The sequence below is a fragment of the Acartia tonsa genome, chromosome 2, assembly GCF_053477335.1.
Source record: "Acartia tonsa isolate MP-2025a chromosome 2, ASM5347733v1, whole genome shotgun sequence".
Classification (NCBI taxonomy): domain Eukaryota; kingdom Metazoa; phylum Arthropoda; class Copepoda; order Calanoida; family Acartiidae; genus Acartia; species Acartia tonsa.
In genome coordinates, this window is record NC_137261.1 from 2,976,427 (window position 1) to 2,988,638 (window position 12,212).

General features: G+C 29.8%; 1 protein-coding gene across 1 annotated transcript; it reads left to right on the forward strand.

The window, feature by feature from the left end:
* Positions 1-3,554: 3,554 nt before the first annotated feature.
* On the forward strand, positions 3,555-8,504 carry LOC145333985 (uncharacterized). The gene is made up of 2 exons (XM_080179259.1): positions 3,555-3,886; positions 6,900-8,504. The coding sequence occupies exons 1-2, from the start codon at positions 3,558-3,560 to the stop codon at positions 6,964-6,966; spliced, it is 396 nt and encodes a 131-aa protein (XP_080035385.1). The 5' UTR covers positions 3,555-3,557; the 3' UTR covers positions 6,967-8,504.
* The last annotated feature ends 3,708 nt before the right edge of the window (positions 8,505-12,212 follow it).

Genomic DNA, 12,212 nt, shown 5'->3' on the forward strand with positions numbered 1-12,212 from the left:
TGATGCATTGTCCCCTAAGTCCCCAGGTCGTGGACAATGGACGATAAATTAATGAACACCCCCAATGATTAGTGTTTAGGCTAGCGAATAGACTCCTGATGGTTTATTGACTCCCCCGGTTAATGTAGCATTACACACTTATACTAACAACCCTTTGATTTAAATACTTCTTTTTTTAGAAGTCTAATTTGCATATAGGGTATTGAGTTGGACCTTTTTAAAAAACAGTAAATTAGATATATACTTTTTCCATTTCACAATACAAAAGACCATTAAAGCCCTAGACATTTTAACTTTTAAACAAAGTTGATACAGGTTAACAGGCAAATAAATTTACCCTTTACACTGAATACCAACAATAAACTTGACATTGATTTTGCAAATTAATGGCAAGCTATTTTTTGCAAAGATTTAATACAATATTATTTTTTACAATAATTGTTTAGATAGTTGATTGTTTATCCTGTTCATCTTTAGTGCTATAGTTACATCGTCAGTGGTTTTAGTTAAAATATAATCATTACAATAGCTTTACATGCAACGTTTCTAAGGAATCTATGAAATAAAGTAGAACGTTGGCTGTGAGATGAAGCTTAAGATCTCGCTAACCACTAGAATAATTGCATTCTACTTTTTTAGGGAATATATCTATTAGGCTATTTTTGGGGGGTACGACATTCCTACCTGAAAATAAAATCGAATGAAAAAAAAATTTAATTTAGTTTTGATTATATTTGATGGTTTTTTTAAACTGTGGACTTTTTGTGTGCATTCTAAATTAGGGCTTAACTCCAAACCCCTTCTTGGGCTTGAGCCTCTTTTCGACATTAACAATAAAATCTGTTGTCAAAAATATTCTCTGTTGAAGAGGGAAGTAGGATGCTATGTTCAGCATCTGACACACTTTCCCACCAGATGTCAAAATTGGTGTCCAATTATTTTTGCACATATTTAGAGTGTGATTATAAAAACATGATCTACAAGAATATAATTACATCACATCAAATAAATGTTTAAAATTTTTTATATCTCAAGCCCTTATAACCAGGGAGGGAGGGGACATTGGAATATTTATTACACTAGTACCCAAAGTTTTATTATAACGCTTTCTTATTCGTTGTTTTAAAAACTTTCATTAAATTTGATTTATTGGTTCATTAAGTTGAGTGTCCAAACGTTTCAACCATGAATAGTAATATGCAGAAGGGTGATTTTGTGTGTTTTTATTGAGGATGTACATCAATCAGCTATTGTCTTATCCCTTTATATCCCTGCCTTACAACAGAACCTATCCAATCATCCCCATCACTTTATCAGGAACCCAGTAAAAGTGTCGGACTGATTATGACGTAAAAAAAATAAATAGCCAATGAGAGGCCACTATAAATTTTACCATTGTACAATGATAAAGTAATGGTCCTAGCTGGCTAAAATAATGAAACGCTCACCACCTCTTTAACCCCATTCTCTCCCCTCCTCGTGGATCAAGGAACTGACCAATCTATAAGGTCCATATTAGCAAGCTAAATTGACAACAATTTCCCTTGTCAACAAACCCAAGTATGTCCTATATCCATTGATGATTCTTTTACATGTTAGATTAAGTTATGGAATTGGGGCTTCAGTAATTTTACTAGATTCAATTGACTTCTTTGACAGCTCTTAATTTTTTAGCTTTGCCTTTTTTTTATCTTTATGCAATTTCTATTCTAAGTTGTAAAAAAAATGGTATAATTACTTGTTTGCGCCCTGCAAGAATTATGCATGTTAATTTCTTCAATTTTAATAAGATACATGCATAAGAGTAAGGAAAGTATATGTTTTAAAACTTTGATAAAAAGTTTCCAAGGAATGTAAATAACTAAAGAATAAAATTTAACCTGATATGTATTTCAAATTTCAAATAATCCTTATAATATAAAGTAGTAAGTTTTTTTTGTCTTTAGCTTAAGACCTCATTAACTGCTAATCTGATGGAGATTTCTAGGGAAGCTTCAATTAGGTTGTGGGATGGTTTTGGGCTATTTTTTCTGCCCATTTTATACCCCTTTGAATACAGAGCCTAGAACGAAGCTTGTTTTCACAAAAAAGTAAAAGTTTGGACCTTTAGTATAATTAAACCCATTTTTAAATTACATACTTTTACGTACAATATAAAACAATTGAAAACTGTACTTGATATACTAACCAAATCCATTAAATATTGTCGCTTTTGTATTGCTTATTGATTATGAAAATATAATTTGATATTTTCGTCGTTACACAATTAAATATCAATTAATAGTATTTTATTAATTAATAGTAGTATGTAATGTAGACTGTGTGATCCTAACAGAGATAAGGAATAAGGCAACAGGAGATAACTTTATGTACAATACTTTTAAGTATATTTTGTTTTACATAATTTACTTTTTCCCTTTTAAAAAAAGGCACATTATGGAAACTATGATAATAATAATCTATATTCCTGACAATTTACATCATTTTACCCTCCTAAAAACAAAAAAAATACATTAGAATATCCCCCTCTCAAATCTTTGAAACTCCTCATTTTATCTGCCTAAAATTAAAAGGCTTGGACGTTCCTGTCCCTGGAGAAGTACCGAAAAAAAACTTCTCGATTATTGCCTTCTGCATATGAATTTTGTTACGGTTTAGCTTCGTTGTAGAGTAGATTTGCTTATATGATAACTTATGCAATAATTCTTCTAATGGTACCTAGTACAGTATTATAATTGAGGAAATGCGCTTCCTATGCAATGGCAGGGAATAAGATTCTGGTAATAAATACAAAATGTTGTTTAAAACTTAATTATAAATTATACTATTAGAAGGAGAATATGAAATATTTACTAAATACAATTTTATTATGTAATATGTGACTATCTTATTAGATCTCATTTAGAAATATTTATGCATTCCCATTCACAAAAAAAAACTTTTAATGACATTTAACTTCAATCTTGGAATATAGATCAAAAGGATATTGCGGCAGTTTCTCTTAAAGTGCTCAGTGCTCCCCCCCCCCCCCCCCTTCAGGGGATAGATAGAAAGACAAAGCGCTCACTAAGAAAAAATAATATTTATGTTACATGGTTTATAAACAACAAAATAATCTAAAACTTAGATAGGTATAGCTGTCTTTTTTACTGGCCAATAAGTTGGCTGAAAAGTTTTCTTAAGATACATTATTCCTTATCCTAGTTTGTAATATATTATGAATAGTGAGAAAAATATTTGACATTTAAGATTATTAAAGGCTCAGTCATGCCCTTAAGCGATGTCAACAGTTTATTATAAATTTAAGAATTTCACGTCATTTAATGTTATCAATAGATTCAAAACAGTTATATCCTAATTCAAATATTTTCTGTAGAATAGAAAGACATTTCAATACTGATAACTTGGGCTAGTAAAGATACTACATATGTGAGCATCTTAGGTAAAAATATTTTTTTGTAAGCATATTTGGAAGAGTTTTTGCCAAACGAACATATCAAAAGTAACAGACTTAATTTTATAAATGATTTTAAAAATGATATATTTTCAGATTTAAAATGGCGTTGGAAACCCGTTATGGCCTACTTGTCCTGCTCTGCCTGGCTGCCACCGCGACGGCTGCCTCATACGAAGACGGCGACGAGCGATTGGGCTACATAAACATCGCCTCTGACGGCACAACCGCCGTCACATTCAACGCTACCTCCATCCAGAATGCGGTGATTTTGGGTCTCTTAATCTTGGTTCTTGGAGCGCTGATTCTGCCCATGTTTGGAGTCCCACTGAGCAGCCTGTTCTCTGAGCGTAGCGGCCAGGCGTATGGCTCAGCTTATAATGGTGGCTACAGCGAGACCAACTATGCTTATGCTCCATCTGTTGCTAAGAGGTAATACATGCAAAATCTTTTGACTTTATTTACTTTGCTTTTCTTCACTTGTTCAAATTTTATTAAGTTAAGACATTTTTGAAAGAAACTTTTCTTTCGATTGAGTGATAATTAGAAAAAATAAAATTATTTAACACCATGCTTAGTCGTTACAAGAATCGCCATTTCATAAATCTAGGATTATTCTGCCATGTTAAAATATTAATTTACCCACCATATATAAACGATTTTAGAGTTGCAACACTTCTTAAACTGTTTTTAACCTATTTTTAAAACATATATCAAAAATATACTATGACACCAGTAGAATTAAACTGCAGAGCCTAAATTTGAATTAAGTCCCCAATAAACTTTTTTGAGGGGATTTAAAAATTAATTTTACTGTTGCTGTGGTCTTTTTTGATCAGAGCAAAAGGTCTTTTTTTATTTGGGTAAAATTCGTAGCTTTTAGAGTGTTTTGCTTCATATATATAGTATTCTGGTATAGAGTAAAATTATGCCTTTTGATTTCATCTAAATTAATCAATTAAAAACTTAATTCTTTACAATATATCAATGAATTAACTTTATCGTGCTTGTTTTCCATCACTTATTTAAAACACAAAAAAATTGGCTGTAAAGGGTTAAATAGTGAAAGATGACAACAAACGTTTACGCAATACAACAAATTTTTTTTTGTCACATATACAAATATGATAAAATATAAGATTATTCAAACTTATTTTTTTAAATATTTTTAAAAAGCATGTATCTTTTATGTGTATAGTTTTCATTCTTTTCATTTAAATTAAATAAAAATTATTTAACTACATTGGAAATAAGTCACTTTGTGAAAACACTCTTTTTTGAATTGTAAAAAACTGAAATGAAACGTGACTTCTAATTGGTTCAGACTTCAGAATAATATGTTTTATTTTAATGTTAAATTTCTTCTATATAAATTATTGTTTTAGAAAAAAATTATTTGCATCGAACAGAGTAGAGTTTTTATTATTGTATTGATATAATCTGAATCACATTAAATTGTTCTGTAAGAAACAATTTAACCCCAAACTAAAAAATGCTTTTGCTTCCATCAAAATGATCACAGCAACATATAAAATTGATTTTTAAATCCCCCAAAAAAAGTTTATTGGGGACTTAATTCAAATTTGGGCTCTGCAGTCTGATTCTACTGGTGTCATAGTATATTTTTGATATATGATAAAAAAAATAGGTTAAAAACAGTTTAATTATACAAATATATTTACAAACGTTTGTAAATGGACTGAAGTACGGCCAATACCTAAATGCAAGAAAACATTTGCTTTTTGTGAGGAGTACGTGTTGTTTCTTATTTGCTAAAATTTAGAGTTTACAACTTATCTATGAATTTAAGGTAAATAGTCAAATTAACAAAATTATAATATTTAAATTAATGTCTTATGTGTTTTTAACAAGAACAAATATATACAAAGATATATACAAATCTATGTTTTTATTTAAAGGAAACTTTAAATAAGTGGAAAATATAAAAAAATACTTGAAATCTAATTTAAAAATGCAATAATCTACAGAGAGAAAAAAAATCGGTTGCATATCTTTCATGGCATCTGATCAATTTGCATCTTAGCTAACGTATATTATGCTTACTTACCAACATACCAAGACGTACTGACATTCGGACATGCCCCTTGTATGTAGTAGAATAGCTACGATATTAAACTAACATTAACTTGACCACATTTTATAAAAATGTATATAAAAACTATGATAAAAACATTCTTACATGTAGACACGAGTTATTTAAAAGAAATTATAATTTTTATTATTTACCAGACAAAAAAAGTATTTGACATCAAACATATTTTCACAGTCAGTGGTCATGAAATATCATGGATCTTCAGGGATAAGACAATAAACGATAGATTGATGTACATCAATGATTATGAACAATATCAACATTTATGTAATCAATTTATTTGTGTACAAATTTGAACCAACCAATTTGAAAAAGTTTCTGAGCCAACCATTGGCAAAAAATTATAATTTTTTTGTACCAGAATAATTTACAGTCCAATTTCCCCTCCTTCCCTGTGAAATATGAAGTCTTGTAAGTTTGTTTTAAAACCTGCTTTTTTAATAAATTATTTTTAAAATCTACACATAACTTAAGGGTTAGATTTGTGTTTGACTAGTTACCATGGTAAAATAGCTGCTCTACTTAACAGTCATTTTCTAGAGTATTTAATATCTTGTTGTAATAAAAAGTTATATAACTAAGTCATAAAAGTTATACGTCCTACAACAGATCTAACCATATGCCCATGGCCAGTTTAATACATGCATAGATTAGGTGTTTTAGTACAGCTACTGAAAAATATCTTTAATTAGGCTTTTTGCTAGAAAGTGAATATTTTTGAAAAAAATTGAAAATGAGAGGGGGGGAGTGTTTCTCTTTCCTATGCTTAACTCCAGCGGGGTTGGCCTAAACCTGAGGGGCTAACAAGCACCTAAAATGACCTAAACTAACCTGCCCTAGCTAAATTAACCCTATTTTTTAGTACAAACGTATACTCAGTAATCCATTCGTGTATCTAACTCAATAATTGTCTATTAAATAGCATATTTCTTTTTACAACCTTTTTATTACTTTTACTTTTCGTCTTATTTTATAACTATTAAAAATAAATCTTCAAATTGCTAAAGTTCAAATAGTATATTATTATTTGTATTATAAAACATGAAATGTTTTATAACCTAATAAAAAAAAATAAAAAAACATGACAACAAGTTGAGTGTCCAAACGTTTCAACCGTTAATTTTAGTCTACAGAGGGGTAATTTTGTGATTGGTGATGTATAGTAATTTATCGGCCATTGTCTTACCCCTTAAAATCCCTGAATTATCAGTCTCTTTTTAAAAGAAATCCTTTTCCCCAGGTTTATCATGATTTTTTACAAGCAAGAAATCTTTTGTCAAAGTCCGTGTACAATAAACATCCAGCAATTTATTTAATTTTGTTTATTTTTAGATCCCTAGAGATTCTCGGTCCTGTCCTAGATGCTTTGAATACAGCCAAAAAGAAGTATTCACATTAAATAAACCACCAACCAATCATCTAGTTAAAGAGTGGCCACGCTACCAACAATAGGCTTGTGAATATCTACAAGTTAAAATGTAACCCAAACAGTGACACCGAAAAAAAAATCAAGGATTCAGTTTCCAAAGGTGTACAGATTGTTTTACGTACTTTAGACAGAGTACTTTCTACATACTGTATAATAAACTTTTTTTTATTTTCAACAAATTATTATGCATCTTTCATCCTTCCGCTGATTTACTGATTCTTTTTTTTTCAAACATAAATATTCAAATGGAATTAATAATGTTTGTTAAAATGATTTTTTCTTGTGAACTTGTATTTGTATAAAAGGTATTTGATCACTTTAAGCACACAAATGTTTTTTTTATAGGTTGGGAGGGGGAAACTATTTCTTTTTATTTGAATCAGAAGTAAGAAAAGTTATTTCATAGTATTAAATTTTTAAGGGGCGATTACAGTTTCAAGAAACTTATTCAACAGACTAGAAAGTTTTTTTGTAAATTCATACCAATAGTAATAACACACATCTGTTTAAATAGAAATGTCTGGAAAGTAAAGTAAAGAGAAATATTTCCATCCGTCCAACTGTTCCACTAACTTAACTTAAATTCAGGAAGGAAAATTCAAGGATACAGAAACCATTGTTAAACAAAAATTTTGTCTGTTTAAGTCATTTAAAAGGTTTATTGTTTATTCAAGTTTTAACCGAAGAATTTATTTTATAAATGGCCTTATATAATATACAAAAGAACAAAAGCCTTATGTTCAGCGATTATAATTCATTTAAATTATATTAGGTTCGTCAATGTTCTTATTTTATTTCTTTTTCCCATTAGATAGAAATGCGCAGCCGATGTATACTAAAGTTTGGTTTCAAAACAATATAACATGATTCAATTAATTAGATTTTAATTCAAAAACCACAAATATTAATTAAATTTTACAAAATTAAAACTAATGTTATGTTTTCATGTTATTTATTAAGATTAAGTTAGATGATTTATAGCGTTAATATTATGACTTTTGCAGTAGATATGACAATTGAAGATAAATTAACCAACACCTCAATAATTTCCTAAAATTTCAAGCTTTCGGGGAAAATTAAGGGAAGATTATTTTTTCTTCCATTGTCCTATTTTCTGTATGTTCAAGTAGGAATCTCTAAAAACCAAGTACAATGTATCAAATTAATTGTATGAATGTGCGTGTGTGAATATTTTGTTATAATTATTATTGTATTGTTATCCAGTTATTTAGATGAATGGATTGTTGTGCTTTGGGAAAGACAAAAAATGTTATTTGTCATCTTTGTTTCAAGAAAATACAAGAAAAAAGCAGTTTGTTCAAATGGAGAGTTTTCATAAAATGCGATTCTTATCTTTGGATGTTTAGTTAAGAAATGTTCTCCCATTTGCATAATAATCCATTCGTGTATTTAACTATTGTATTGTTATTCTAATATAATTTATATTATTTTTGTGATATTATTTATTATTAATTCTTTCAGTTTTGGTCAATTAAATTAAATTATAACAGTTAGGGAGTTGAATCCATTTTTATAGAAGCAGAAATATAATCTATGATTATGGTTTGGACCCTCTAAAACTGTAATCTACCTTTCCACTTTCCCCTCTCTTGGTGAAGATATCTTCAACGCCGATACGATTTTTGAAATGTAAGATTCTACTTTCCCCTCTCTTGGTGAAGATATCTTCAACGCCGATACGATTTTTGAAATGTAAGATTCCACTTTCCCCTCTCTTGGTGAAGATATCTTCAACGCCGATACGGTTTTTGAAATTTAAGATTCCACTTTTGCCTCTCTTGGTGAAGATATCTTCAACAAGAGAGACAAAAGTGGAATCTTATATTTCAAAAATCGTATCGGCATTGAAGATATCTTCACCAAGAGAGGGAAAAGTGGAAGGGTAGATTACAGTTTTAGAGGGTCCAAACCATAATCATAGATTATATTTCTGCTTCTATAAAAATGGATTCAACTCCCTAACTGTATAAGATAATACGTTTTTATTGATTTACTGATCAGAGATATACTCGTTAAAACTAAACAATACATTTTGGCATGCCAATAATTTACATTTTTACAAGTACAGCTAGATGGATACCCTTCCTGTGACGTCCATTGGGGGGGGGGGGGTTGATTAACTCCCCCTTCCACCCAATGAAAAAAAGCATGGACGTCCTTGCCTCTATGATATAGAAATTACCCCCCCCCCCCAACCCCCCAAAAAATATATATATATATATATATTTTTAATTTTTTACCCCCCTCCCCCAAATAAAAAATCTTTGACGTCCTTTTATCCTTATTTTTGCATTTAAGATCTAATATGGTGTTGCAGAAAAAGTGCGCATACGAGCAAAACTTATTCACAAACAGACTATTTTAACAGCAAAATCTGGTGGTTTAGATGTTTCTCCAATGAAACAAAAAGTTTAGGATACGTTTGCTGCTCTTATTTCATAAAGTGAATTCTTCTTGGTTTAACAATTCAAATATTTGTAGGGTAAATATTAATCACTCTCTAATGATTATTAGTGTCGAAGCACTTCTATAATCATAAATATCCATCCGTTCCTATTCGTCCTTTCGTATATATGTCTGTAATCTATAAATAGTTCTCAGTGGCTATTCGAAATTTCGTTTTACGGTTTTTTTTGTCAATATTCGCTATAGATAATCTATATAAAACAAATTTGTTTTACTCTGTTCTATTATTCTAGACGAAAAAAATTATTGAGGATATTCCTCTCGTTTTCAATATATATTCAAAATTTAGCTTATTCCGACTTCTAATTGTAATAGTAACATAGTTCAGGGATTTAAAGGGATAAGACAATAGCCGATAAATTGTTTTACATCCTCAAGATGAAACACAAAATTACCCCTTCTGTATATTACAATAAGTCGTTAAAACGTTTGGACACTCAACTTCATGAACCAACCAATCAAAATTTAATAATAAGTCCCCAAAGTTGTTAAGCCAACGAATAAGAAACGTTATTATAAAACTTTGGGGACTAGTGTAATAAAAAGCCCCATTTCCCCTCCCTCCCTGATCATAATTACTTTGTAATTCGACTATTTACCACTGAACCTTTATTTTGTAACATGGGAAGAACACCACATGGTTTGCGAAGGTCAGCAAGAAAAATGTATGCAGAAATTGCTTACAAGGCGTTGAGAATTGAGATTTTATTTAAAGCGCAACTACTCTAGCATTAGGGTTGCATTGACAAGAACATTGATTATTGACTGATTTTAAAAAGTTAAAATATTTATTTTCTATTTTAATTTATGTAGTCCTTTTTTGTGCTACTTATATGTATAATTTTTCTTGTTAATATAATTAGTATAACTTTACTTTACCCTCCTTTCCTTCAACATAAAAAATATGTATAATGCATAGAATAGCAATGCATTAAGATTTTAATCATACTTCTTATGCAAGATTTGTTTAACTCTTTTATTTGATCTCTACAATACAAGGAGGAACGATATCAGTTAGTACATCTGTTCGAACGTTTTTTAAGTTATCTCTTCCTGATAAGAACTTTTATGGGTTGTGCAGGATATACCCCCTGGTCGTATAGGAGATGGTTACCCCCAATCCCACCTACCAAAAAAATAAAACCTAGGCACAAAAATCAAATAATTATGATGATGAGCTATCAAGATAGTTTTAGACAAATATTTTTTGTAGGGCGTTGCGTAACCCCTTCTTGGGACACAACAAAAGGAAACTTATAAACATGAAGTAGCACTCAATTATTATTTAGATCATTTTAAAAGTAGCTACGTATTGGTTTTGATCAACATAATCATAATTTGCACCTTAAAAATGTAAAAAATAATAAATAAATTTTCGATTAAAGATCTTTGAAAGATACATATAAAGTTACAAGCATAAATATAAATATATTTTCAGACAAAACCATGTTTATTTGAAGAAAAGTCTATTGACATATATAAATAATGAAAGTTAATGTTATTAGAAAGTAAAATAATAATTATATCATTCAATCATTAAATATGATAAGGAAACAAGGACGTTTATGCCTATAGTTATCGAAAATATAACTTTTATTCCAATATTTTGACTGCAACTATCTTGATTTTTTTAAATAAGAACTTTTATACAGATGTCGGGATGGTTTAAGGCTAGTTAGTCTTTAAATATAAGCCCAGTGTGGTTTCAGACTATATTTTGGATACAGATATCCTAGAAGTTAATGCTAAAACCGTTAGTAAATATAAAGTTTAATATAATTTTGCATAAATAATGATTAAACACAAATCATAAAGTTGAACGCTGATGATTGAGAAAGCAATATGCAAGTAGAACATACAGGCAATAATGAATTATAGAAAAACTTCACTACCAAACAAGGATGACAACATCCATAAAAGCGAAGCACTGAAACGGTAGGACAAACGGACATTAACACTTGTATAGTATCTAAACTGAAAAATCGGAACATAAATTATAAATGTCGAATCAAAATTGTAGGTAAATTTGTTGAAAAACTGCTTAAAAACAGGATAATGTTTATGGACATACTTACATTTTTGGACTTGATTATAGAGTTGCTTCGCTTATGATATTGTTCTTTGTTGTCCCAGGAATCAATATACCAAAAATCAGATCAAACGGATAATTCAAACAATTGAAAATTTGTTGTTAAAAAAAGTAGAAAAATCAACATGTTTAAAATGGACGTACGGACATTTTTGTAATGATTATAGAGTTGCTACGCTTTCTAAATCGTACCTAACTACTAAAGGAATCACCATGCAAAATTTGAAATCGATAGGACAATTCTAACATGTCTAAATTAACGAAAAAAGCTATCCGTTACGGACGGACGGACGGACGGACCGACCCTAATTATAGAAAAGCTTCGCTTTTAAAAAAAGTAAAGGAAAGTCAAATACTTACCTGGATTACACACAATATAAACCAAGTGTGTGTGTGTGTGTGTGTGTGTGTGTGTGTGTGTGTGTGTGTGTGTGTGTGTGTGATGGTTTTTGGAGTGCTTTCTCAAAATATTATTACTATCAAATATATTTACAGTTTAACAATAGAAAAGTTACAAATAACAAGGTTTTGTGAAAGTATTGGAAATCTAACAAGTTTTAGATAAGTTATTTTTAATTTTGTCTATATATTAGTAGTTAAACATCTTATAAGGATAGATAATAGTCACTGCAAAATGAAT

What these genes read in the sequence shown, in the direction of transcription:
- LOC145333985 (XM_080179259.1), top strand. Translation starts at nt 3,558, where the DNA reads ATGGCGTTGGAAACCCGTTATGGCCTACTTGTCCTGCTCTGCCTGGCT. An exon ending in GCTCCATCTGTTGCTAAGAG is followed by an intron (nt 3,887 to 6,899) that starts GTAATACATGCA and finishes GTTTATTTTTAG; the next exon opens with ATCCCTAGAGATTCTCGGTC.